Genomic DNA, 27,440 nt, shown 5'->3' on the forward strand with positions numbered 1-27,440 from the left:
GATGCGCTGTTGCTCAGATTCCAGGCCGTTCTTGGCCATTCCACTGCTGCTGGGCACTTAAGACAAAAAATTGTCAGCTTCAGAGCTTCCGAACATGTGCTTTTTCGACTTTAATGGCATGCTTCCAAGTCTAATCTTCCATCTCCCCATCAACGTTAGTAAAGAGAGAGAGGTGTTTCTCCCAACTTGGAAGGCAGAACAAACGCTCAGTTGCCTTCAATGTTGCTCCATGCTATCTCGAGAGAGGAAAACAGCATAAGGATGTAATTAAAACTCCATCTCTTCTGTTTGGTACCCATGTTGAGTTTTCATTGTTTGTCTGCCTTCCTCACTTTTTTTTTTTAATCAAAGTAGAGTTGATTCACAACATTGTGTTAATTTCTGCTGTACAGAAAAGCAATTCAGTTATCCGTATTCTTTCTCATATTCTTTCCCTTGATGGTTTATCCCAGGTTATTGAATATAGCTCCCTGTGCTATACAGTAGGACCTGTTGCTATGCCTCCACAAGTTCTTAAATGCAGGGACCGTGTCCTAGAGTGCTGACTCTCTCATGCTGAAGGTCAACCTTCAGGGGGAGTCAGCACCCAGCACCTTCACGCATTAGTTGATTGACAGCAGCCCAGTGGGGCGCTGAACGCCCGCATTAAAGGGAGAAAGCAGTCAAACGTGACTACAATGATTGAAAAAGTTAAGTGCTTTGGGGAAGAGGAGTTAATGTAACTCGGTGGTCACTGGGGCCCCAGGAAAAGCCAGCCTATTTGAGCAAGTGAAGTCTCTGGATCTCTGAGGCCGTGGAATCCAATTTGACTAATTCCCACTGGGAGGTGGTTTCACGTGGCACTCATCTGGCCAGTGTCCCAGTCGAGAACAAACGCTGCATCTCCAGGGCTGCATACACTCAGATCCCAGATTTGTACTCATCCCTCTTGAACGTGGCCTTCAGTTTGGAGCCAGCCGGCCAGCCAGACCCCAGCATGTGTGAGCTCGGAGGGGTATGGGGCACTGGGGGCAGGGAGGTGAATTTACACAGCAAATGTGCAACTCTTCCTGGGAGGCAGGTGGTCAGTGGGGAAAGACTGACTCATTCCCATGGGTTTGCTTCCTAAGATGCTTTATCACTGCTGAGATTGGCACCAGTTTTTTCCTGGGGACTCGGAGGTGGGAGCAGTGATTGGGGGTCAAAATTGATTATAGGATCATTTCTCTCCTGTTTCCTTCTGCTTTTCCTGGCGGTGTTGGGTCTCTCTGGGCTCAGAGAAGATCCAGATGTGATGGGTCTGGCAGGGGAGACCAGCAATCTGTACTGTAACAAGGAATGCCCTGAGGGATGGGGGTATCATCTAAGGGGTGTTGGAATACGCTGCAGCCCACTTAGCAGAACATAGCACAAGGGTTTAGAGAGAAGGGTGTTGAAGTGGGGAGACGCCGATTCAGGCAGACAAGGAGGCTGCAGGTGACAGGACCCCATCTTTCTTAAAAGGCAGCAGCATGGTCTGTGCCATCAGGAAAACCAAGGCTTGAAACCCAGCTTTGTTCTATGATCTTGGAAAGTTATTTAATATCCCAAACCTCCATCTGCCCATCCATAAAACAGGAATAATGGTTTCTAATTAATAAGGCCGAGAAAGACTTAAATGAAGTAACAGATAGAAAGCATTTAACACATATTCACCTAAATATTGGCACATATTTGGCACTCAATAAAGCAATGAGAAAGCAATGTTATAAATATTACTGTAATTATGGCCAAGGCACATCAACGTGCTTTATGCCATCTGTAATCTTTTATCACCTTTGACACAGCTTGTTTTCCTAACATCTCTCTCTCTCTCTCCTCCTCTTCCTGTCTCTCCTCCAGCCCCTTGTAATCAAGGGGACATTTTTGTGGAAAGACTGGCTGAAACTAATGTAGCCACAGGGCCCCACAAAACTCACAAGCCCATGTCAGGACTGAAGTTGTCACTTTGCCCTTTTCAGCAAGATTACCAACAGGCCCTAAGCATACTTGTCAGTCACCTGACTGTGTGAAAAATCAACGCTGTCAGAGCTGGAGGGACCCTTAGACTTCATCCAGTCTAGCTGTCCATTTGACACACCAAGAGAAGAAGAAACCCAGCCAGTTATGATGGGGGTGGTGGCCAGGAGAGGACCACCATGCGGGTCCCCCAAGCCCGTGGTTGCATCCAAGCTCTGTGCATTGAACCACAGCTGGGTCTTGGGAGCCAGATGTCTCGAACGCTCATCCTCTCTTCTTTCTGTCCCATCGCCTTCTCACTCGACAGTCTACAGAGATGGTCAGTACCAATCATCTAATAAAAGCAACTGTGAGTGTAAAAGCCACAGCTTTCCAGCAGCCCCATGTCTGATCTGATCCCATGATCTGTTACACAGAACAGGCTTAATGGACTTTCCCAGGTCCACGCAGCTAGCAACTGTCAAAGGCGGGATCTGAACCTAGGTCTAACCCCAAAGCCTCAACGCATCCCACCTTGGACCAAGACAAGTTGCTTGGCATAAGTGACCTGGATCTGTGCTCGGGTCATCCACACACCCTCTCCCCCCAGCCCATGTCTGCTTCCGCCCCAGTGTCCCCAGAGGCCTGGAATGCCCACCAGCTGGTGATCAGTGTTATACCACAGGAATATCTGTTGAGGTCAGTTGCACACTGTTGCAGTCTAGATAGACTGAGCCACTGCCAGTGCGGACTCCATGAAAGCAAATGAGCCCTTCTGAGGGAGATCAATTTGAATGACAGTGCTGAAGGGCCCAAGACTGTGTGGCTGAGCGAGTCTTTCTGCAGGGGAACTGACAAGGACAGAGATCAGTCCTTTGTCCCCCAGGACATAACTCCTCTATCTCGAGATCCTCATCTGGAAAGTTCTGACTGCTCAGGTCCCCTGCTGAGGGGTGATTACAATGACAGAAGCAGACCCCAGGCACTCACTGTGCGTGAGGGACCCACTTGTGCGTATGTGTATGTTTCCTTCCCCTACATCACCCTCTTGAACGATGACCACCCTAGGAGACAGGGGACAACAGCCCCATTTTGCAGCTCAGGAAACTGAGGCTCAGAGAAGTAAAGCCATTGGCCAGCTTCCATTTGGCAGAACTGAGTGTCAAAGAAGTAGATGATGAAGCTGCTTTCAGACATGATTCTGCCAAACAGTGGCCTGGGCCAGCCCTTATTTAAAGTTATAGGTGGTTTTACTTTCAAGACAGAAATAAATCTCAAGGAACCAGCAGGACGTACAAGGCCCACCAGAGCCTGACCCTGACCTCCTTGCTCCCCAGCCTTCTCTCTAAACAGCCCCCACCTCTGTCCCCTGTTCTCCTTTATTCCTCTTTTCAACCCACCTCAGCCAAGCCTCAAGGTCTTCCCACACCCCTCTGTTCTGCCTCATAACTCTGGATCCTCAAATCTTCCTGCATCTCCTACAAGGTCACTTGTACAGTATTTAGTTAAAAATAAGCAAAACACAAACAAAAAACATCCAAACTTCCCCAGTCCCAGGACAACATAGTCCTGAGTCAGGGCACACAGCTTGGGGAAGAGACTGTGGGTTGGTTACAGCCCCTTTCATCCTCTTAGTGGGATGACCTTGTGCAGTGAGCAACCTGCCCAACTGTACAAGGTGGTCCTGCCCAGAGACTGGGTTAGAGGCCTGTCCTCTCTGTCCTCTTGGCACACAGAGCTTCTCTCTTCCTAAGCATTTATCACATTGAATATGATTGTTTCTGCTTTCTTATTAGGACCATGAGATTCTTGTGCCCTAGATTTCTGTAGCTCTAATGCTTAACTGGGGCTGGCCCAGATCACTCCAAGTCTCCACAGTCAGCAAAAGGAAGGAAAGAAAGGTGGCAGCCCCACATCTATGGATCAAAATGTGCCAGCGTCCTGGCAAGCCTTGGCTCCCACCTTAAAGGGGCCACCCTCAGCGTGGGCCAGGTAGAGGACTTAAAGTCCCCGGCCCCAAGCTAACTGGCCTCTGTTCTCTTTCTAAGATGAGACCCCGGAGGGAGATGCCGGCCAATCAGATACTTACCTTCTGCCCTCCGAAATCCTGGGGAGCAGCAGTCTGAGCAAGGAGAACCCCGAAGAGAGCGTGACCACGGCCCCTCTGAATCCAGTACAGTCTGGGGATGAGCTTCGCGAGCCGGAGTTGGAAGGGACCGTCCCCTTCGCGCCACAAGACCCCGCAGCCGTGTCAACACTGCTTCCGCTTCCAGCGGAGCCGGGCACTGCGCACGCCTTCCCCGCCAGGAAGAAGCCGCCTTCGCTCAAGCAGGTGAACTCGGCCAGGAAGCAGCTGAGGCCGAAGGCCACCCCCACAGCGGCCACGCAGAGGGCCGCGTCCCAGCCGGCATCCCCGGGCCCAGGTCTCCGGTCCTCCGCCCCGGGGAAGCCCCGCCCACCCGGTGACCAGGACCCCGTGGCCTCCGCAGGGGAGGAGACCCGCCCACTGCCTCTGTCCTCCGAGGAGCCCCTCTGGCTGGAGCGGAAGGAAGGCACGGTCCCCACGACCCCCGCGCCCCTGCAGATCGCCCCCTTCACCTCGCAGCCGCTGGTGGCCCACACGCTCCCCCAGAGCCCCGACCCTGGGGCGCCCGCCATGCCCGAGGAGGCCCCCGAGGCTCCCCCCGAGGATGCAAGCCCCGTGACACTGATGGACAAAGGGGAGACCGAGCTGACCGGGTCAGCCTCAGAGGAGAGCCAGGAGACCACCACGTCCACCATCATCACCACCACGGTCATCACCACGGAGCAGGCCCCAGGTAGGCAGCCCCCAGCCCCTCCGGCCCTGCAGCAGCTGTGAGGAGGCACCCTCCGTGATCGGAGGGCTTGGTAGGAGGGGGCCCTGGGAAGGTTCGTGCCCTGCCATTGGTTACCATCTATGCAGCCCTAGCTATGGACTTGACCCTCGGGTTCAAAACTAGCATCCCCATTTCAGAGATGAGACCCCTGAGACCCTGAGACATCAGACAACCTGCCCAAGGTCTTACAGCTGAAGAGCAGGATTCAAAACCTCTCCTCCTGGGACAGAGTCCTTTCACCTGCCTAGAAGGCCCTAGCCTTACCAAGGTGCTTTTGTTTTCACCCCTGCGTGAACTTGATAGAATACACTTCTGCATTCCAGTCTTTTCTTCTGTCTTTTATCCCATCTTCAAGCACATCACAGGGGCATCGGCTGTCAATTACACATTGATCTGGGACAGATGCAGTGTGGCTGCTCCAGAAGGACTGGGAGCTCTGGGTTTTGGACCCCTGCTCGTTGTGTGACCTTGGCCCAAATGTGCTCCCTCTCTGAGATTTGCTTTCCTTGTCTCTAAGATAAGAGTGACACATCAGTCACATGTCAGCTCTTGCTATTTGATTATCGTGTTGAGTGTGGAGCTGAAGGAGAAGGAACAGCAGGGGAAGGAGTGGGGATGGGAGCACCAGTGTCCCCAGAGGCCCTGTTCTAGCCCACAGCCCACCTGGAAGATGACGTCTAAGCTCTTCTCTGAGTCCTGATGACAGTGCCTTTCCTCCAGCTCTCTGCAGCGTGAGCTTCTCTGATCCAGAAGGGTACATCGACTCCAGTGATTACCCGCCGCTACCCCTCAACAACTTCCTGGAGTGCACGTACAACGTGACGGTCTACACTGGCTATGGGGTGGAGCTCCAGGTAACCCCACAAAGTTGCCCTGCCTTGGCTGCCTCTTCCAGCAGAAAGTCTCCTCTGAAGGGTTGTCTGAGTCAGACTTACTTTCATCATCTTAACCCGTTTAGTTCTCTCTTTGCCCTAACTGGGGCAAATTGAGCTGGGCTTTGGCAGTTGAATAGGAGTTCCCAACTCAGAGGAACTAGCTTGGCCCACATGGAGGGAGGGGGTGTACTGATAAATTGAAAGCCGTTATACCCAGAGGGAAAGTCCTGTGATATCCTGCTTGTCAAACACATACATACTCATGGAAGCCCCACATGGTTCATTTGATTCATAAACTTTTGGCTGCAAACTAAGAAGGGAAAAGCAGGGTAGCATCATGCTCAAACACCTGGGTTTTAAGTCCCAGCTCTACCGGCTAAGGCTGCATGACTTTGGGCAAGGGACTCCACCTCTCTGTTTCCCCATCAGTGAAACAGTGATGAAAATGTTGCTACTTTACCAGGTTCCAGGGAGGAATAAATATGACAGTGCGCAAAGAGCATTCAGCCAGAGTCTAGGGGAGACAGAGAGGGCGCTCAATGCCTCTTATCCATTATCCCCACCCTAGTTCCAGGCCATTGCCAGCCCATCGGCCCGTCTTTAGAAGTGCTTTCTGATGTGCACTGAGGTAGCATGCCGACAGTGGTGAGCTGTCCCGCTCACGGTCCGAAAGAGGAAAGGATGACCCTGAAGCCAGAAACGGAGGCCAGCACCACGTGGGCACAGACCCTTCCAGGCCAAGTGTAGAAGGCTGGACATGTGCTTTGTTCTCATGGGCAAGAAAGATTCCCCAAAAGATTTTAAGCAGAGTCAGCTGCGTGACCTAAGCAGAACTCCACTTTAGGAAGATTTTCTGATTTATGGGGAGAATAAAAGATAAGCCTCTCAGCAGAACGTGTGCCCAGAGCTTGGCACAGCATGTGGCATGTGGTCGGTACTTTATAAATGTTCCCGAAATTAAACTGGAGAAAAGTTGCAGTTCATCTGATGCTGACACTTAACAAACACTTCCCTCCACTTGAATAGACCCACTCTGTCTAATACTGAATGGCGCTTTTTGTCAGGGGCGGCAGAATTCCTTCATCGAGCATCTATGATGTACCAGTCATAGCAACGGGGAACATGGTGGTGTGCAAAGCTGATGAGGGCTTGCCCTAAGGGAGTTCACTGTTTTATGATCGAAGCATAGAAGACATTGGGCTGCCATTTGAAATGACCTCTAATAGATGTTCACAGTGGATGTGGAATCACAGTGGAGGGACAGGCATCCTCCCTGGCAGTCAGGGAAGGTGTCAGAGAGGAGGGCAATATTAGTGGGGCTTTGGCAGATGAGTAGGAGCTCTCTTTGATGAGCATGGGCTGACAGGGGAAGGGCTCGTGAGTAACTCTTGCCTTGTTTACACAAGAGGCAGAGGATCTGGAGTCCCTGGCCCCACTAGGGCGGGTGGAAATATTCAAACTGGGCACCCACCCCACCCCACCCCCTCCTCCATTTGTTCGCCATCCTTGTAAGTAAAGTATCTCCCTTCTTCCTCTCCCAAGCCTGGAAAGTGGACTCGGCAAGCCAGGCACACAGTCCTTTGAGGCAGTTCTGCCACTGAAGCCAGCATTGGGGAGGAAAAGAAAGTGGGCCTGAGAAAAAGCCCTAGATGACCCCCCTCCCTGCCCCTTGCACTCCCTCACCAGTTTGTGCAGAAGGGCAAGAATGTATGCAGTCAGTCTGCAAAGTCGAGCACATAGTCAAGCACCTACTATGTGCCAGGCACTATTTTAGGCCCCGGGGTCCCTGAGCAGCACAAAAATTTTCCGTCTTCCCTGGAGCTGACCTTCAGGTGAAATGCCTCTCCTGACTCCCTGGAGATGGGACCTCAGGCTCAAGCTGATCAAAGCCCTACCCCTACCTGCCAGCTCCAGAAAAATCTATCTCAGCTGCCAGCCTCCAGAAAGCCTCTCCTGTGGGACCCAGCGAAGGGGCTGATGATCCTCACAGAGCCTCCCCTTCCAACTTCACTCTGTCCCCTCGGCCTTTGGGAGATGGCAGAGGGCCCAGAGGTTCCCAGGGCTCCGAGGGGTTGCTGCCTGGGAGGACCCCCTGTCTCAGACCCGGTCTGCCCTGCCGTCCCCAGGTGAAGAGCGTGAACCTGTCCGAGGGGGAACTGCTCTCCATCCGAGGGGTGGATGGCTCCTCCCTGACCGTCCTGGCCAACCACACGCTCCTGGTTGAAGGCCAGGTGATCCGCAGCCCCACCAACGCCATCTCCGTGTACTTCCGCACCTTCCAGGACGACGGCCTCGGGAACTTCCAACTGCACTACCAGGGTAAGGTTGGGCCAGGGCTGTTGAGATGCTCCTTTGGCCTCCGTTCCCCTCCAGCGCTAAGGACTGTCACCCTCTTTGCACCAGTTTGGTAACACCGTGGACCCCTTCTTAGATTCACAGTTCCTTTTGTAATTGATTCATGTGGCTGCATTTCGTCTTAGCTGCAGCACGCGGGATCTTCATTGTGACGTGCTGGCTCATTCATTGTGGCACATAGACTCTCTAGTTGCTGCGCGCGGGTCTGGTTGTCCTGAGACATATGGGGTCTTAGTTCCCTGACCTGAGATCAGACTCAGCTCCCCTGCATTGCAGGGTGGATTCTTAACCACTGGACCAGCAGGGAAGTCCCTTAGATTCGTGTTTTTAAGAGCATAAAGTAAAATATATGCAATTCAAAAGGAAGCCGTTCATATTGAATAGCAGTTGTCAAAACATTGTTCTAATCTATGATATCATAATCTATGTGCTTCTTTATTAACACATTAAATCATATTTCCCAGTGGCTCTGATAATTATTGTAATTTCAAAGGAGAAATACTTGAAATATGTCAAGATACTCATTTTGATGTGAACATATCTGTGATTCCCTTGGTGACAAAGCCACAGGTACTGTGACTGTGTAACAGTTTGTTGTCCACCTTTGCAATTAACTTTGAACCTGTTTGGTGAAGAATGAGCAAGCCCCCTTTCCCATTCAGATTCACGGCCCCTGAATCTGACCCCAATCCCATGAAGACCCACGGGCTTCCGGGAGGGAGCCTCTGCCGCCAGGGTCCGTTGCTTTTTTCCCCTTCTTCTCCACTTTCTTCTGTATTTGTCTGCTTCTGGCCTCCTTTTGTTTTCTATTTACCTTTTCCCTCTCTTCTCCTCCCTGTTTTCTTTCTTTTCATTTCTTTTGGTTGCACCGCACAGCATATGGGTTCTTAGTTCCCCACCCAGGGCTTGAACCCACAGCCTCCCGCATTGGAAATGTGGAGTCTTAACCACTGGACTACGCAGGAAGTCCCAGCTTCCTTCATTTCTTTCTTTGCTCCTCTCCCTTTTCTTCATTCCCACCGCCCCCTTCTTTCTCAGTCTCTCTCCTTCAGTGTCACCCCATTTCCCCCCATCTCCTGGGCCCTTCCCTTCCTGGGAGCTCTCCCTGGATACCTGCCAAGTATCTGCCAGGGAGGGGGCACCCTTCCCCACATCTCGGGAAATCCACAGCCATCCACGTGTACGTCACATTGACCAAATGTCTGGAAAAACACTTCATTTAAAAATTTCCCCTTGGATGTTTCTGAAACAGATGGATGACTGTATTCAGGAGTATCCGTTCCCTTGCACCTTCTCAGTATGCAGACGAGCGTCTGTTGTCTTTGTTAATTAAAAAATGGGGGAAAAAAATAGCTCATTGAGCCATGAACTTGAATTCAGTCCTCCTTGTGAGTACTGGGAATGCGGAAATCCTCAACTGCAGGAGAGATCAGACCACAGTCCAGGGAGGGACTCCACATTCTTTTATGAGAATAAAACTTGAGGAGCTCAGCGTGGCCACGTGCACCCTTCTGCCACTCCATCCAGCAAGCTCTGTCCACTGCACGCTGGCCTAAGGAGACTCTCCTTTGGCATTTCCCATTTAATCCTTACCGCCACCATGCGATAGGGACAGTCCTAGGGGAGGAGAGTGAAGTTCAGGGCACTGTGTCACGTCCCCAAGGTCACCCGGTTTCTAAGTGATGGAGTAAGAGAATGTAAATTCACGTCTGTCTCTTCCACAGCCCAAGCCCTGACCTCCCAGGACTTGGTTCCAGCTCTCACATCCTTGGCATTTCCTAAAGAACTGATTCTCCTAACCCTGGTCCAAGAGCCTGCATTTTTAACAAACACTTAAGCTGCTCACACGGGTGGGACTAACCTACCTGGGTGATCCCGCCCCTTCTGTGCTCAAGGAGAAGGTAGTTCTGTCTCCACATGGAGAGAGGCTCCAGGGAAGGGTGGGGATGCACCCTTCACCCCAAACCTGCTGTCTCCGGTTAGGCAGGGGAGGGGGTGGTGGTGAGCTTTGAGCCTAGAGAAAGTGCTCATCCAGCAGGCTCAGCAGCACACGTGATCAACTCGAGTCACAAAAATACATTCCTCCAGCACTCCGGAGTCCCCGGGGGCCTCATCTTTCCTCCTCGGCACAAGCCAGCTCCCGGGGTGTGGGTCACGCTCTCCGCCTCCCGGTCTGAGAGATGACTGCTGCCCCGGCATCTCTCCCCAGCTTTCATGCTGAGTTGCAACTTCCCCCGCCGGCCTGACTTCGGGGACGTCACGGTGCTGGACCTGCACTCGGGCGGGGTGGCCCACTTCCACTGCCACCTGGGCTACGAGCTCCAGGGCGCCAAGACGCTGACGTGCATCAATGCCTCCAAGCCCCACTGGAGCAGCCGGGAGCCCATCTGCTCAGGTACACGCCAGCCTCAGCCGGACCCACCAGGGACGGTCTCCCAAGAGAGGAGGGACCAGCCCCCAGGGGGTTAAAGGGGAAGTGTTAGTCGCTCAGTCGTGTCCGACTCTCTGCGACCCCACAGGCTGTAGTCTGCCAGGCTTTTCTGTCCTTGGAATTCTCCAGGCAAGCATACTGGAGTGGGTTGCCATGCCCTCCTCCAGGGGATCTTCCCAACCTGGATCTCATGCATTGCAGGCAGAGGCTTTACTGTCTGAGACACAAGGGAAGCCCATGGTGTTAAGACTGACCTTAGGAAAGAGGCTGATCCAAAAACGTGGTGACTGCCAGTTTGTTACATGATAGAAATACACGTGACATAAAAGTGACCGTTAGTGACATTTAGTAGACTCACAGTACTGTGCAGCCATCACCACTTCTTTCATCAACCCCTAAAGAACACTCTAGACCCATTCACAGTCACTCACCATTTTCCCCTGTCCCCAGCCCCTGCTTCCTGTCTCTACAGATTAGCCAGTTCTGGACACTTCATATGCATGGGATCATACATTATGTGATATTTCGAATCCAGCTTCATTCACTCAGCATGGTGTTCTCAAGGTTCATCCATATGGTAGCTTGTATCAGAACTTCGTTCCTTTTGATGGCTGAACAATATTCCATTATTTAGACCACACTTTACCTGTTCACTTATTGGGGGACATTCAGGTTGTTTTGGACTTTGGAGGTGTTACGAATAGTGCTGCTACGAACATTTGTGTGCAGGTTTTGATGTGGACGCATGTGGCCACTTCTCTTGAGTAGATACCTATAAGTGGAGTTGCTGGGTCATGTGGTCATTCCATGTTTCAGTTTTGGAGGAGCCATCAAACTGTTCTCCACTGGCTGCCCCATGTTCCTTTCCACCCCACCCCACCCCACCCCCCCGCCATGTATGAGAGTACCAGTTTCTCCACATCCTCACCAGCGCTTACTTTCCATGTCTTCTTTTTATCATGACAGCCATCCTAGTGGATGTGAAGGTATCCTAGTATGATTCTGATTTGCATTTTCCCAGTGGCTGATGACAGTGAGCATCTTTTCATATGCTTGTTGGCCATTTGTGTATCTTCCGGGAGAAAAGTCTGTTCAAGTCCTTTGCCCATTTTTTAAATGTAGTTGTCTTTTTCTTGAGTTGTAAGAATTCTTTATGGATTCTGGGTACTAGACTCTTACTAGATGTATGATTTGCAAATATTTTCTCCCACCCTCTGGGTTGTCTTTTCACTTCTCAATAGTGTGCTTTTTGTTGTTCAGTCACTAAGTCATGTCCAGCTCCTTGTGACCCCACGGACTGCAGTATACCAGGCTTCCCTGTCCTTTGCTATCTCCCAGAGTTTGCTCAAACTCTTGTCCCTTGAGTCGGTGATGCCATCCAACCATCTCATCCTCTATCGCCCCCTTAGTGTCCTTAATTTATGGGGTGTTTTTTTTTTTTTTTTGGTTGTTGTTGCTTGAGCTTTTGATGTGACAGCTGCCATATTTTGAGACCAGTCCATATGCCAGGGCTATGATAAATCCTCACAGTAATCCTACATGGTGTGAACCATTCTCCCCATTTCACAGATGAGGAAACTGAAGCTCGTGGAGGTGAAGTTTCTTCCTCAGAGTCACCAGATAGAAATTGAACTGGATCTAGAGCCCTTCTCTCTTGAGCTGTTTCCCTTACACATTCACTATTTAAAGTGCAATCTGCAGACCAGTGAGACTATTAGAAATACATAATCCTGGGCCCCATACAAAACCAAGCTAATCAAAAATCTGCATTTAGCCTGCTCTTTCTGGAGTTAATGTGCTACGTGTCACAGATTGAGAAGTAATCTATACGACACTCTCTCTGCACCTGCGGCTATAACCTTGACCATCCTCAGTTATCGAGAGAGTAAAACCCTATTAAATTCTCAAAGATCCTGACCATGGCCAGGAGAGTATAGGCTGCTCACATTAACTGAGCATCTACTATGTGCCAGGCCATGAGCCATGTACCAACAGAATACCGGGAATAAGAAAAACGTCATTCCTGCCCTCCAGGCATTTGTAGTCACTAGAATTCAAGATGCAAATGAGAGCTGATGATAAATTCTGAGATTTAATTATTGCACTATTGTTCTCTCAAGACTGTTCAGAACTTTGTGTGTGTGTGTGTGTTTTTAAAACAAAGAAAAGAAAAATCCAAACCATAGGGCAGTTGGTCTCCATGCCTCCCTCAAGTTAATTTTTATCTATGTATAAAATCAGAGAGGAATTAAGCCTCAATTTGTGCTAAGAAAGATGGATGGGGAGCCACGGCTGGCAAATTGAAGCCAAACAGAGTCATCAGTCGGCTTAATAAGGCAAGGAAGGGGAGCAGAGAGGCAGCAAATGAGCAGCCGCTCAGAGAGGACAGATGGCTGGCGCCCCCCGCCAGGGACAGCTCGTCCATCTCCTCGGCCCCTAAGCTGTAGGGCAGTAAGGCTGGCTGCGTCGTGAGCACCTACTCTGTGCCAGGGATGGCGCCAAGCCCTGTCCACGCAGTGTTTCGTTTCTCACCACCGTCCATAACGAGGGTGGAGTTATTATTACCGCTTAACTAGAGGCTCAGAGAGCTTCAGTGACTTGTCCTAGATAAACAGTGGATAAGTGACACCGGGCAGATTTGAACCTCCACTTTGGGACAGGAGGCAGAGTGGAGATGTGGGTGACCCGGTAGTCTGTCTGTGGTCCTGAAAATAACTGCAAGCCTCCCCAGGAGCATCTTTGCTGTAGGTATAGCAGAGTCCAGAGCAGGCAAGGGAGCTCTCTGCGTTTCTCATCTCTGCAATTCTTTGTTAGTCATGAAGTCATTCAACAAACATTTAATGAGAGCCAGATATCTTCTAAGAATAACACTACCTCCCAACATTTGCAGAACTCTTCTCAGTTCACAGGTCATTTTTTCACGTATGTTAGATTTTTATGATAAAAGTAATATATGACTCTGGAAAAAAAAATATTTCCAAGAGATAACAAAAGTGGCGAAGGGTCTAACATCACTTTTGTACTCCTGGTCTCAATTGCTCTTTGCATATAGCTCATTGAAATAGGTATGGCAGAACATTTCCTAACTTTTTTTCCCGCCGCTTAAAATATAGTGAGTATTTTCCTATATTTTGAAGTACTCTTTGATAACAGGGTTTTTAAAAGCTGAATGAATGGCATGCATCTCAGCGAGCATCTGTAAGCGGACACTCATGTTGTTTCGCAGTGTTTTGTTCTTAGAAGCAATCAAACAGTGAACATCATCATGCATGCATTTTTGTGAAACTCTCTAAAACTTTTTTTGACCTAAGTTCCCAGAACCTTAATTACCAGGTCAAAGTGCTTAAACACATTTTCCAGATTTTTTTATCAAATTTCCCTCCTGAAAGGTCATAGCAATTTGCATTCCAACCAGACCTGAATGAGAGCAACCATTTCTCATCACCGGAGATGGCGCTTCCCGTTTATTGCTGCTCTTTATCTGGACCAATTAGGTGGAGGGGATAGAATATAGTTTAGATTTGCATTTCTTTTACTGTTAGTGAGGCTGAATTTTTTTTTGAGTGCTTAACTAAGTACTGAAAGTAGACTTCTTCTTTGGAGAACTGCCTATTTATGTCCTTCTTGATTACCATTTTGTAACCGAGAACCAGGGCACAGCCAGTGCGTTAAATCAGTCGTCCCTTCCCTACCGTGGCGCGCACACGGCAGTTCCAGATCCAGTGGGACTAGATCTCCTGTCACACAGGATGGACCCGTCTCGGGAGGAAGCAACTTTCCCATGGTGTTCCTCTTCCCAGCATATTTCCTCTCACTGAGGGGCTGGGGTCGGAGGAGGATAAAACACTCACTCATCCTTCCCCCCCGCCCCCGACCTCTCTCTCTCTGCAATCCCTTCGCTGCCCACGCACCTCCACCGTCTGGCTCCAGCCCCTTGTGGAGGGGCTGTGCGCAACGCCACCATCGGCCGCGTCCTGTCCCCAAGTCACTCTGCAGACGCCAAGGGGAGCCAGTCCTGCGTGTGGACGATCGAAGCTCCGGAGGGCCAGAGGCTGCATCTGCACTTTGAGAGGCTGGCGCTGCGTGAGGAGGACAGGTAAACCCCTGACGGTGCCCAGCCGGCCTCATGCCTTCCCGGGACGTTAGGGTGTGCTTGGGGTTTGGAGTCTTGAAAAGGCTAAACTGTTGGCTCATGGAGGTCAAGGAAGGAAGAGTTGAGGAGGGAGGCGAGGATGTTAGAAACCGTCAGTTTTGATCTCCTTTTACAGATAAGGGAACCAGGGCATGCAGCGGGGAAGAGGCTTGGCCCAGTCACGCAGCAGGGTAGGGGGAGAGGCAGGAAGGGCGTCCCCCCTGCCTTGCACGGCCTCACCCCTTCTCCTGCACATCCCTTTTTGCAGTGGAGCAAGGAGAGAGAATTCACTGAACTCCTGCTCTCTGCCCACATCAGGTATTAGCCTCGATGGAGAATGGGAGAGAAGAACATTCATTCCTGGTGTGACAGGAAATTGAGATTCAAAAACCAGATGTATACACACGAGGGAACTTTGGATAACAAGACAGCATTTGGCCAAGAGCACATCTGTCAATGCTAAGTAATAGGCACAGAAGCCAGAATCTGAAAACTTTGATAAGCTGAGACCTTATTCCAGAATATTCTGGAATATTCTAGAAAATTAGGATCTTGGCTACTTAGAATTGCTGTGTTACAGTGGGTTCCCTTGGAAACAGACGGGATGACAATGGTATGAAACAAAGTGGTTTATTTAGAAGCTGATCCTAGAAAGCACCAAGAAAATGAGCAGAGAAGGAAAGGGAGTAGATACAGTGTGTGTTAATAGTCAGGTGTCTTATCTACAGGGGTCCCCCAGGAAGCTGTATTTAGCACGGCTCAGAGAGTTCCTGTCAGAGGGCAAGGGAGCTAGGGTATTTATCTGCTCGCTCATCCCCTGTTGGAGGAAACTCACTGACTGCTCAGCATTGCTCTCACCCCTTGAGCTGGCTGAACTGGCTGATTCTCAGAGCCTCCGGAAACCAGCCCAAACTGGGGGGGCAGTGAGTGTGCAGGGGTACGGGCAGGGCACCGATAGAACGCCAGCACCTTGGGGTCCTGGATTCTGTCCAGCTTTCAACTTAGAATTACAGTGTCCTGGCCTCTTTGAAGCTTCAGACCTAAACCATTAACCTCTGGGAAAAGATGCTGAGAAAATACAAGACAACTGAATAATTTACCTAACTCTGGAGTCCACTTCCCTCCAAACCATCCAGCTTTATCCTGAACAACTTCGTATCAATAAATCACTGCCTTAAAGTACAAGGTGTCGAATAAGGGCTTCAGAGCCTGTATTCTCTGTAGCATCAGGATGACCTCAGGAACCTTTCAGAAAAACGGGTGCCCAGTCTCTTCCCCCTGGAGAAGCAGGACCTGGGAGCCCTCAGTGATGAATGCTTTTTACCGTTCAGACCTCTGGTTTGCCTCTTCTGAACAGTGCTGGGAATAAACCAAGTGTACATTTAGACCAGACAGTGAGAAGCAGAGAGAAAGAAAAATTAACCAAAATGAGTATTTTCTGAAAGTTTATGAAATCCTGATAAATGAGCCGACAGACACGTGGACACTGTAGTTTCACTAGGAGTTTCTGTGGAGCCCTGCAAAGGTTTATGAAAGGGACATGTTTACAACCACCAGGGAAAACCAGTGCTCAAGTATCTGTAGGGAAAGAAGTTTGGAGTTGTTCATTAAGATCGAAGGTCAGGGTGTGCGCGTCTGCATGCACACACACACACAGAATGAAGATACCCACTGTGCTAAGAAGAAAGGGGAGCTTTGTCTGTCCATGGACTTTATTGAGGAAAAACAACTTAAATACCACAGTTGCAAGAGCTTAGAGCTAGAGAAGGCTCCATGTAAGATATGGGACCTGGATCTAAACCTCAGAGATTCAGTCAGGGAACCCAAAATACGGTGAGTGGATGGAGTAGCTGGCCCAAGCAGGGAGAACAGGAGTGGAGATGGACAAAGATGAGGAGGTAAACGTGGGCCACCTTCTGAAGGGCTTTGGCTGCCAGATGCTTCTATAAGCTCTAGAGAGCCATGGAAGGATTTTGAGTAGAGGAGTGAAATGAAATGTTAAAGATGATTTCCACCCCCCCCCCAAATGACAGCTTTCTAAACTGCAGTCCCATAATATGCAGCATAGAAAGTGGGTTCTCTGGTCAAATATGTTTGGGAGACACTATACCCAGTCTCTATCTTGGCTTCAAGGCATATTCACTGGCAAAGGCACTGACAAGTCCTGCAAGGGAAAAAAATGTTTAATTTTCATTTAAATTTTCCAAGCCCATTTGACCATAGACTATACATAGATTTGAGATAAAACTCTTTACTATTTCAGACATTCTAGAGAACATAGCTAGAAAGCTGCTATTTTGGGGTAGAGCCATTGACTGTAGAGATTTTGAGGTCCTGGGGGTGTGCCCTGGAGCAACCCTTGTTGCCAAAGGCTTCAGTTCTCTGAAAGAAGAGTCCTGGGCATGGCCCCAAAGAGACAACAAAGTCAGCAGGGGTTCAAAGATTGTGAAGAGGCCCTGCACTCTCGGAATGGCCCTTGGCCTCTACCCCAGCCCCCTCCTTGTCTAAATCACAGTGGACACAAGGCAGAATAAACAGACTGAGACTCCAGCATTTCTCCAGTTTGATGACATTAGAAATCTATATGATAAACCCTTTTTATGGGTCATGGTTAAAAAAAAAACTTGAAAAATTAAAAATGCCTATTTATGATCCCATCCATCAAAGTAAGTGATCCGATTTGTATACTGGTTCCTTCCACATTTTTGCATAACTTCTTTAAAACTGCCAAGGCTAGCAAAGAGTCAAGCGCCAGAGGTTTTTAATAACACTAAGAATGAATACCAACATTTTGTCTGACACCTTTCAGTTTTCAGGGTGCTTCATCTTTTCAAAGCCCCCTCTAAGATAGGTCGGAAAGACTTTGTGATCCCTCCTTGCAGGATTGTGGAAAGTGAGGCCCGAGATGTGTTGCGACTTGTGTAGCTTCAGTGAATGGGGAACTGGGGACTGGAAACTGGGACTCCTCCAACTGCACGCACAGTGTCCTCGGGAGGCAAGGGTCAGTGACAGAGCCTGGTGGCGGCCAATGATTGGCCGTCTGACCTGCATACCTGCTCTGTCCTGCACACCATACCCTTGGCCTCTAATCCCCACACTCTTGTACCCATTTTACAGATGAAGAACCTGAGCCTCAGTGGGGTAAAATGTTTTTGTCCAAAGTCCCACAGCTCAGAATTTGAAGTCGGGACTCTGTCTCATTACACGCGCGTGTGTGTATATGTGTATACAGTGTTTCAAGAATGTTGTTAACCTCATCACCCCAACTTCTTAATTAGTAATAAATACTGCAGCTGCTAAGTTGCTTGAGCCATGTCCAACTCTTTGTGACCCCCATGGACTATAGCCCGCCAAGCTTCTCTGTCCATGGTATTCTCCGGGCAAGAAGAGTGGGGTAGGTTGCCACGTCCTCCTCCAGAGGGTCTTCCCAACCCAGGGATTGAACTCACATCTCCCTCAACTCCTGTATTGCAGGTAGATTCTTTACTGCTGAGCCACCAGGGAAGCCCATATTAGTAATAAATAATTGGTATCAATTAATTCTGTTGGTCGTTACATATACACAGCACTTTCCTTACAAGCTCAGAATCCATCCATGAGTCTAGGATAAGCACTGTACAGAAAGGGAGACAAATTTGGTGAGATGACGCAGAGCATCGTGGTGAGTATGGGGTGAAGTCGGGGTGTGAGTCTGAGAATGAGGTCCCAGAAGGGGTGCTCACAGCACACGCCTCCCACTGCGGCATGTCAGTGACCCCTGAAGACCTCTCATTGACCCCATCTCCTTCTGCACTGCCAGGATGATGGTCTACAGTGGGCTGACCAACAAGTCCACTCTTCTCTACGACTCCTTCCAAACTGAGAATGTCCCCTTCGAGGGCCTGCTGAGCGATGGCCATACCATCCGCATCGAGTTCACGTCCAACCAGCCGGCGGCGGCCTCAGCCTTCAACATCCGGTTCGAGGGTGAGGGTCCCAGGGGGCCGCCCCCTCTGCTGGGTTGTCACTGTGGGATGGAGGGAAGCGTGGCAGGGCTGGGTCTTGGGAGGTAGAAATGTGACCTGCTAAGACTGGAGAAGAGGTCATGGCTAGACCGACCCTTGGACTTCCAACTGCCTCTTTGAGGTTGGAGAGGCAACGGTCCTTGTTCCCATTTCAGACATGAAAATAAAGAGGTAGAGAGGCCAGGCGAATGGCCAAGGGCCCTCAGCAGGTCAGCAGGAGCTGGAGTGGGGGGTCTGGTACACGTTTTCCATGGGGCTTCCCTGAGCAGCAAGCGGGGAGCCTGCTTTTGTGACACAGCCCTGTGAGCCTCCCCTGACTCATGTGAGCGGCTGCCCTCTTTTGTATTCTGGCCCCAGCCTTTGAGAAAGGCCACTGCTACGAGCCCTACATTCAGAACGGGAACTTCACCACGTCCGACCCAACCTATAACATCGGGACCATAGTGGAGTTTACCTGCGACCCCGGCCACTCTCTGGAGCAGGGCCCGGCCATCATTGAGTGCATCAACGTGCGAGACCCATACTGGAATGACACAGAGCCCCTGTGCAGAGGTGAGTGGGTCACAATCCTCCCTCCAGGATGTCCCAGGGCCCTCCACTGCTTCAGATGAAGAGATCCAGCTTATGTACTGATTTTAGGATTAGAACGCTTTCCAGGGCTCACCTTCCTTTGGGTCAGGTTTGCTGCTGATCCTTGAGAAAACTACAAAATGGATAAAATTGAAAAGGGGCCCCTTCCTCCAGATACAAGGCCCCATCTTGTGTAGCTTGGTGAGAAGATCTCTGCATGGACTTCAGCTCCTATATATGCTATGCAGACTTGCGCAGTGCACAACCCACCCAACAGCACATGGCAACCCTGAGTCTAATTAATGATAATGATGATAATAACTTGTTAATGGGAGTGCAGAGAAACTGTGTTGCAGGCACTCTGTGCATTATATGATTTAATCCTCGCCACAAGCCTGTCTTGTTCAGTTGCTAAGTCGTGTCTGATTCTTTGTGACCCCATGGCCTGTTTGTTACCCACCAGGCTCCTCCATCCATGGGATTTCCCAGGCAAGAATACTGGAGTGGTTTGCCCTTTCCTCTTCCAGAGGATCTTCCCAACCCAAGGATTGAACTCAAATCTCCTGCATTGGCAGGAGGATCCTTTACCGCTGAGCCACCAAAGAAGTTCACCACCTGAGGTGCATCTTGTTATTGACCCCATGTAGAGACAGAGAAATAGCAGCTGGGGTGTGACATGCCGCATAACACACTGAGGGTGATTGGCAGAAGCGGGCATGGAGCTCTGGTCTCTCTGTCCTCCGAGAGCTGTGCTCTTTGCCCCTTTGGACAGTGTCGGCTCTGTGGAACCCTCATCTACGTGGGTGCCCAGCACCCTGCCCTCCCCGCTTCTCCATGTTTAAGACCACTGAGCCGCTCCGAGCCTGGACTCACGTGGGGAATGTGAAGTAATGAACAGAGTCCTGGCTTCTGGCAGCCACCGCCCAGATGGCGGTTGGCATGAAGTCATAGCCTTGCCGTGGTGAGGGATTGATCCCTGTATTAAATGTGCTGGTTTAACAGAGCGGAATTTATTGGTGCTTTGGCCTCTGCCACACTGAGAACTTTCCAAAGCGCCAAACACAGAGTGAAATTTAAAGGGCCAGGTGCAGCCACGCATCTCCACTTCCAGTTCAGAGCCAGGGCCCTCCACAGTAACATTAACTAAGAATTACTGAATACTTACCGTGTGCCTGGCACTGTGTCGTGTCTGACATCCATGAGCTCACTTAGGCCTCAGAATTACCCAGTGAGGTCCACACTGATGTTTCCCCTGCTGTACAGAGGGAACAGCTGAGGCTCCAAGAACTTACATGCCTTGTCAACAGAGCCTTTGGTGGCCGAGACAAGATTCAGACTCAGGTCCACCTGAGTCAAATGCACCATCTCTCGGTCACTACGCCCCCTGCTCAAGGGGAAGCCTGTTGAAGAGGTCCTTGAAACGTTGGGCTCTGTCCTTGGTACTGAAAGAGCAACAGCCATCCCTTGGTATCCGCAAGGGATTGGTTCCAGAACCATCACTACACACTCCCTCCATACAAAAATTTATGGATACTCAAGTCCCTTATATAAAAGGGCACATCCTCTCATATACTTTAAATCACTTCTAGATTACTTATAATACAAAGTAAATACTACATAAACAATTGCAAACACAATGTAAATGATATAGGAATGTCCTAAATGCAATGTAAATGCTATGTGAACAGTTGTTGGTGAGTGGCAAATTCAAGGTTTGGTTTCTGAAACTTTCTGGAATTTTTTCAAAGACTTTTGCTTCTCAGTCGGTTGAATCCCAGGGTTGCAGAACCCCCAGTACATCCTTATCCCGCCTTTGCCAGCCTTCAGCTGGAGGAGACAGGTGGCCGGTCTGAATTTAATCCTTCCACACACGTATGGACTGTCTGGTTTCATAGCCCACACTCCTAACTGTTCTGCCGGATCTGTTTCCTTATGCATCATGTCTGTCTGTCTGTGTCTTTTACAGCCATGTGTGGTGGGGAGCTCTCTGCCGTGGCCGGGGTGGTGCTGTCGCCAAACTGGCCAGAGCCCTACGTGGAAGGTGAAGACTGTGTCTGGAAGATCCACGTAGGCGAGGAGAAGCGGATCTTCTTAGACATCCAGTTGTGAGTGTTTCTGATGGGTGGACCCCCAGGTCTAGCCAGTAGGGGAAGAAATTGCTCCTGCTTAATTGTTTCGACCACTATTAATTAAGCACCTCCTGTCTGTCAGGGGCTGTGCAAAGAACCGGGGTCCCGATGGTGGGGAAGCAACATCGTACACACCCAGAAAGAGCCCCTGTCCTCAGGAAACCCAGTCTGCTCAGGAAGCGTGCACTAAATGAGGAGATGCATCAATCTAACTTTGTTAAGCCATGTAAGGAAAGGTGCCTGATGCCATGCGATTCTATAATGGGGATCTGATGTCAAGACGAAGGTCAGAGAAGCCTTTCCTGGAGGATCTGAGAAGGCTCAGAACGTAAAGGTGAATTGGAGTGAACATATTCAAAAGGAACAGAATCCCCTTAAGGTCCTGTGCCAAGAGCAAGGGCAGCATTTTCAGAGGACCGAATGGCCAGTATGGTCGGAAGGAGGAAGAAAGTCTAACACACACAGTAGTTTGTTTCCCATCTGTCTCACTCAACTAGCCCAGAAGGTCCTTGCAGTCAGGACCTGATCCGATTTCTCTCTCTTCCAGCGTCTTACACAGAGTCTGACACACAGCAGATGCTCAGGCAGTGACTGCCGAACCAGAGACGTGTTATAATGCGTGGCCTTTCCCTGGCTGTGTGTCTGTTTTCCAGTACTCAGTGAGGGTACCTATGCTCCATCCGAACTTTCCCTGAGTCCGCAGGGATCAGGAGAAGGGTACAGAGACAGACAGTGTGTCTAGAAAAGCAGAAGAAAGGGCTTGCCAGCAGACTCAGACACGTGGCTGGGTGCCAAGTTCGGGAGGGCCTTTCTGGATGCAGACAGGACCTCTCGGGGTCAGCTCTCCCCACAAGCCTGAAGTAGAACTCGTTTGACTGGGAAGCAGGACCCTGGGGCTGCCTGGCTTTGCAGGGGAGCCTGGCACCAGGAAGATGATTTGCAAGACTATGAGTGACTGTCTTTGGAGCAGTCCCTTGGAGGCAGAGGTTCTGAGAGTCCTCAGAGGCTGCCCTGAGTCATAGATTTACCGTCAGTACACAGCTGCCTCTTGTGGCCTTGGGTTCAGGCCAACCTGAGTCAGAATTTCTCGTCTCCTCCACCTACAGCTGAGTGACTTTGGACTTCTCCCTGGGCTTTGGCTTTTCTCGTCTGTAATGAGACTCCTGGAACATGGGTGTTTCGTGGCTACTGGAGGCAAGTGTTAAGCCTCCCTTGCCCACTGCCTCCCTCCCTCCCTCCTCAGTGAGAAGTCACCCCCTTTCTCCCATTCTTAGCTCTCTGACTTCTAGAGCCTGGAATAAAGTGCTCATTCATTCAAGACATGTGTTCTGAGTATCTGCTATGAGCCAAGCACTGAAAAGGCTCTGATAGTTGCCAACTCGGCAGTAAAGCTTTTATTGGAAAAGAGCGGGTTGACTGGTCTCTATAAACTCTGAAAAATATGCTGTGCACCTACTGTGTGGGAGCACTCGGCTAGCCACTGGAGACAGTTGTGAGAAAGGTGGGACAGTCTCCGCCCTCGCTGTCTAGTGAATGAGGACACGAAACTATGTGCAGTGTGATAAGAGCAGTGATGGGGAGAGCAGGCTGCTGAGGGAGTCTGTGTGAAATCATGGAGGGCCTCCAGGAGGTAGTGACTTCTGGGATGGGGTGAAAGAGGGTACACAAGTGATGAAGAGGAATGAAGAGGGTCCAGGCAGTGAGCACAGCATGTGCAAAGTCTGGAAATGAGAGAGAAAGTGGCCCACTTAGTGGCTTAACGGGAGTTTGATGTGGCTGGAGTGTGGAAGTTGGGTAGGGGTTACATGTATTTTTCATATGCTTTTCCATTGTGGTTTATTACAGGGTATTGAATATAGTTCCCTGTGCTCTGCAATGAGACCTTGTTGTTTATCCATCCTATATATAACAGTTTGCATCTGATAATCCCAAACTCCCAATCCTTCCCCCCGCCATCCCCCCTCAGGAACCAGGAGTCTGTTCTCTGTGCATGTTTTTGTATCATTGATAAGTTCATTTGTGTCATATTTTAGATCCCACATATAAGTGACAGCATATGATATTTGTCTTTGACTTACTTCACTTAATGTGATCATCTCTAGGTCTATTTGTGTCACTGCAAGTGGCATTATGTCATTCTTTTTTATGGCTGAGTAGTATTCCAGTGTGTATATGTACATCTTTATCCATTCATCTGTTGATAGACATTTACGTTGCTTCCATGTCTTGGCTATTGTGAATAGGCCGCAGTGAACATTGGGGTGCACTTATCTTTTCAAATTATATTGATGGTTTTGTTAAGATACATGCCCAGAAGTAAGATTGCTGGATCATATGGCACCTCTATTTTTAGTTCCGTGAGAAACCTCCATACTGTTCTCCATAGGTGCTACACCAATTTAGATTGCCACCAACAGTGTAGGAGCATCCCCTTTTCTCCACATCCTCTCCAGCATTTGTTATTTGTAGACATTTTAATGAAGCCCTTCTGACCAGTGTGACATAATACCTCATGGTAGTTCTGATTTGCATTTCTCTAATATAAATTTAGTTTTTAGAAATAATTCCCCCTCTTTACAAGAAGTATCTCCCAACCAGATTTGAACTGGAGGATCTACAAGTCTAAGCAGTGGTTAAGGTCATTTCTCATGGAAGTGGTGAGGAAAGCCATTTTCATCATTGAGTACTTACTGTCTGCAAAGTTCTTCCCAAGTGTTAATTGATTTGCTCCTCCAAGTAATCCTAGGAGGAATATACAGCTATTATGCCCACCTTATTTCCACCTGCTTTCTCACCTCTTCACTTTGATGTCTAAGAGGCATCTCTAGTGAAGTCCCTGGACTTAAACCCCTTGATTCTTTTTCCAAACCTGTTTCAACTCATCTTCCCATCTCAGAAAGGAGTTGTCCATCCTGCCAGCTGCTCAGACCCGAAAGACATGGGGTTATTCTAGAGCAGGAGAATGCTGGTCAAGGTTCCACAATGGCTTTTCTTGGCTGGTGGACTGGGGAGCAACTCCCTGATTTGCAGCATTTGCCAATTTCCTCAGTGTAAATACTTACACTGTGAAACCAATCTCAAGCAATCAATACAACATCAGCAGGCTCACCAAATGCCTGGACCCTTAACAATCAGCTCATATGACCCAGAAGGAGCCACTGGTTCCAGCACACTGCCTATGAACTGGAACAGACAGAAGATGGGCAAAGATGGAGGGAACAGTGTTCCAGCCAGAAGGAACAGCATGCGCTAAGGTCCAGAAGCAGGAAGCATGACTCTTATTATTCGTCCATAACATGGAATATATGCTGAGCATTTACTGCATCCCAGGCATTCACATCCCTTGTGAACAAGCACGGGCAGCGAGTCTGGTTGTTATCTCCACTTTACAGATGAATAAACTCATAGAAGTAGAGGGCTTCCCAGGTGGCTTAGTGGTAAAGAATCCTCCTGCCGATGCAGGAGACATGGGTTCAGTCCCTGGATTGGGAAGATCTCCTAGAGAAGGCAGTGGCAACCCACTCTAGTATTCTTGCCTGGCAAATCCCATGGACAGAGGAGCCTGGCAGACTACAGTCCAGGGGGGTCACAAAGAGTCAGACACGACTGAGCAACTGTGCCCACACATGTGCATAGAAGTGGAGCGGTGACTGTGATCGCGTGGCTGCGATTCAAACTCTGCTTGAATGTCTCCAGGGTCTGGGGTCGTCGCCAGCCCGTGAGAGGACCTGGAGGAACCTCTGTGTGTCTGGAGCTCAGAGATACAGGAGGCGCGGTGCCAGTGAGGAAGCTGTGGGATCAGGCAGGGCCTTGAAGGCCACATCAGGGAGTCTGGACGTGCCCAAACCGGGCAGCAGGGGAAGGGGCTCCGGCGGCTAACAGGATTAAAGCGTTGCAGGAGGGAGCTGAGCCCTCGGGGTCACCAGCCTGGGTCTCTCTACGGCAACCCCCAGCACACACTTGGCAGAGCAGGATCTGGGCCTGACGCCCGCTTCCTCCCACAGAGGGAGAGAAAATAGCATCTCACTAGCGAGGAAGCCACGCAGCCCAGGAGCTGCTGGCTTTAATTTATCTTGCTTGGTTTCCGCTGACAGTTTTAGTAAACCAATTTGGCTTTGATAGTGAAAATAATTCCGTCCTCGGGGCTCCTCACGTGGCCTAAGTGTTTGCAATTGTTATTTATCACATCGGGGAAGGGGAAGGAGTTTGTGCTGCTGGACCAGCTGGGCAGGTGGCCTGTAGTAGGTGCTGGAATCTTTGCTGAGTCATGAGGACCTCAGCCACCTGTGGCCCGCGAGAGGGGACTCTTCTCCCCCTTGTCTTCTGGGCCCGTCTCTTGATGCTGTGGGCATTAGGATAACGGCTGTAATTAGTCATCATTTATGAAGGACCTACTGCGTGCCGGGCTGAGCTGCATCATTCATCCCCGAGAGCAATAATGAATGTGAACATTATTACATGGAGATAATAATTACATAAATTAGCACTAATGTGAGCAGAGATAATTGCAGAGGGGTAATTACCCAAATTTAGAGATAACGTACGCACAGCCCATCACGTGGGGCCCGACATGTAGTTGGCGCTTCGTAAATGAGGGCTACAGGTGCCAGGAATCCTCGTGAGTCCGTCTTGATCCCCACCGCTTTGTGGATTTGGAAATGACAGCACAGAGAGGTGAAGCGGCTGCCTCACGTCACACAGCCGGGGAAGGACGGGGCGAGGGTTTGTGTGCACGCCGTAGCCTCCACTGGCACTGACTTGAACAGCCTCTGGCGGCATTAGCTATATGTCTCAGTGATGAAGCAGGAAGGCTCCCAGGCCTCCAGCAACTCACAGGTCAGGAAGGGAAGTAGGACCATAAACAGGCAACCCCGCGGGGTGCAGGCACAGTGCTGTGGCTGGAGGGGTTGGGTTGGGGCCCTGGGGATATGGAAATGTCACAGAGAGGGTGGCCTCCAGGAAGGATTCTGAGGGGTGTCCTTTGCTCAAACTGTAATGGGAGGGGCCCCTGTGAACAAAGGACTCCAGCAGTGTTGCAGGCACCCAGGAGGATGCCCTGAACTGCAGCAGCCATCCTGTTCAGTTCAGTTCAGTGGCTCAGCCCTGTCCGACTCTGTGACCCCATGGACTGCAGCACGCCAGGCTTCCCGTCCATCACCAACTCCCAGAGCTTGCTCAAACTCGTGTCCATTGAGTCGGTGATGCCGTCCAACCATCTCATCCTCTATCATCCCCTCCTCCTCCTGCCTTCAATCTTCCCCAGCCTCAGGGTCTTTTCCAGTGAGTCAGCTCTTCACATCAGGTAGCCAAAGTATTGGAGCTTCGGCTTCAGCATCAGTCCTTCCAATGCACATTCAGGACTGATTTCCTTTAGGATGGACTGGTTGGATCTCCTTGCAGTCCAAGGGACTCTCAAGAGTCTCCTCCAACACCACAGTTCAAAAGCATCAATTCTTCAGTGCTCAGCTTTCTTTATGGTCCAACTCTCACATCCACACATGACCACTGGAAAAACCATAACTTTGACTGTTTGGACCTTTGTCAGTAGAGTAGTGTCTCTGCTTTTTAATATGCATCTAGGTTGGTCATAGTTTTTCTTCCAAGGAGAAGCAGTAATTAGAACCCTCAAACTGCACTGTCAGTATCATAGGTAAGAAGGTGAGTAGGATGAGTCCAGAGCCCCCAGATTTTACCTCCTTCACACCCAAAATGCCTAGTCCCTGACCCACCTTGTACTTCCCAGTTCCATCAGGAGTCTGCTGCTTACCCTAAAGTGCATCTGGATGTGAATCTTTTAAGTCCTTCAGAATGTATTATTTATCTGGCTGTGCCAGGGTCTTAGTTGCAGTACACGGGATCTTTGATCATCTTTGCAACACATAGGGTCTTACCACAGTGAAAAGATTTAGTTTTCTGATCGGGGATTGGACCCGGGCCCCCTGCATTGGGAGCAGACAGTCTCAGTGACTGAACCACCATGGAAGTCCCTGAATCCTTCTGAATTTCTTTAATCTCTCTTCTTTCTCACTCTTGCTCTCTCAAAATGTAAATCATAGACAGGAGAATAAAAAAAATGTAAGGAATGGTTGGAGAAGAGGCTCAAGAATGGAGTACCTTGCCGGAGGCCCAG

The 27,440-nt window shown here is 49.8% G+C and overlaps 1 protein-coding gene across 3 annotated transcripts in view; it reads left to right on the forward strand.

The window, feature by feature from the left end:
- The window catches only part of SEZ6L (seizure related 6 homolog like), a 182,812-nt gene that overhangs the window by 110,712 nt on the left and 44,660 nt on the right, over positions 1 to 27,440 (forward strand). For all 3 annotated transcript variants that reach the window (XM_070475480.1, XM_070475481.1, XM_070475482.1), the window contains exons 2-9: positions 4,005 to 4,775; positions 5,535 to 5,668; positions 7,816 to 8,008; positions 10,254 to 10,439; positions 14,406 to 14,571; positions 18,407 to 18,573; positions 18,969 to 19,163; positions 21,148 to 21,286. In XM_070475480.1, the coding sequence (XP_070331581.1) occupies positions 4,005 to 4,775; positions 5,535 to 5,668; positions 7,816 to 8,008; positions 10,254 to 10,439; positions 14,406 to 14,571; positions 18,407 to 18,573; positions 18,969 to 19,163; positions 21,148 to 21,286 (1,951 nt within the window). The remainder of the gene's footprint in view (positions 1 to 4,004; positions 4,776 to 5,534; positions 5,669 to 7,815; positions 8,009 to 10,253; positions 10,440 to 14,405; positions 14,572 to 18,406; positions 18,574 to 18,968; positions 19,164 to 21,147; positions 21,287 to 27,440) is intronic.

This window comes from Odocoileus virginianus, chromosome 12 (assembly GCF_023699985.2).
Source record: "Odocoileus virginianus isolate 20LAN1187 ecotype Illinois chromosome 12, Ovbor_1.2, whole genome shotgun sequence".
Classification (NCBI taxonomy): domain Eukaryota; kingdom Metazoa; phylum Chordata; class Mammalia; order Artiodactyla; family Cervidae; genus Odocoileus; species Odocoileus virginianus.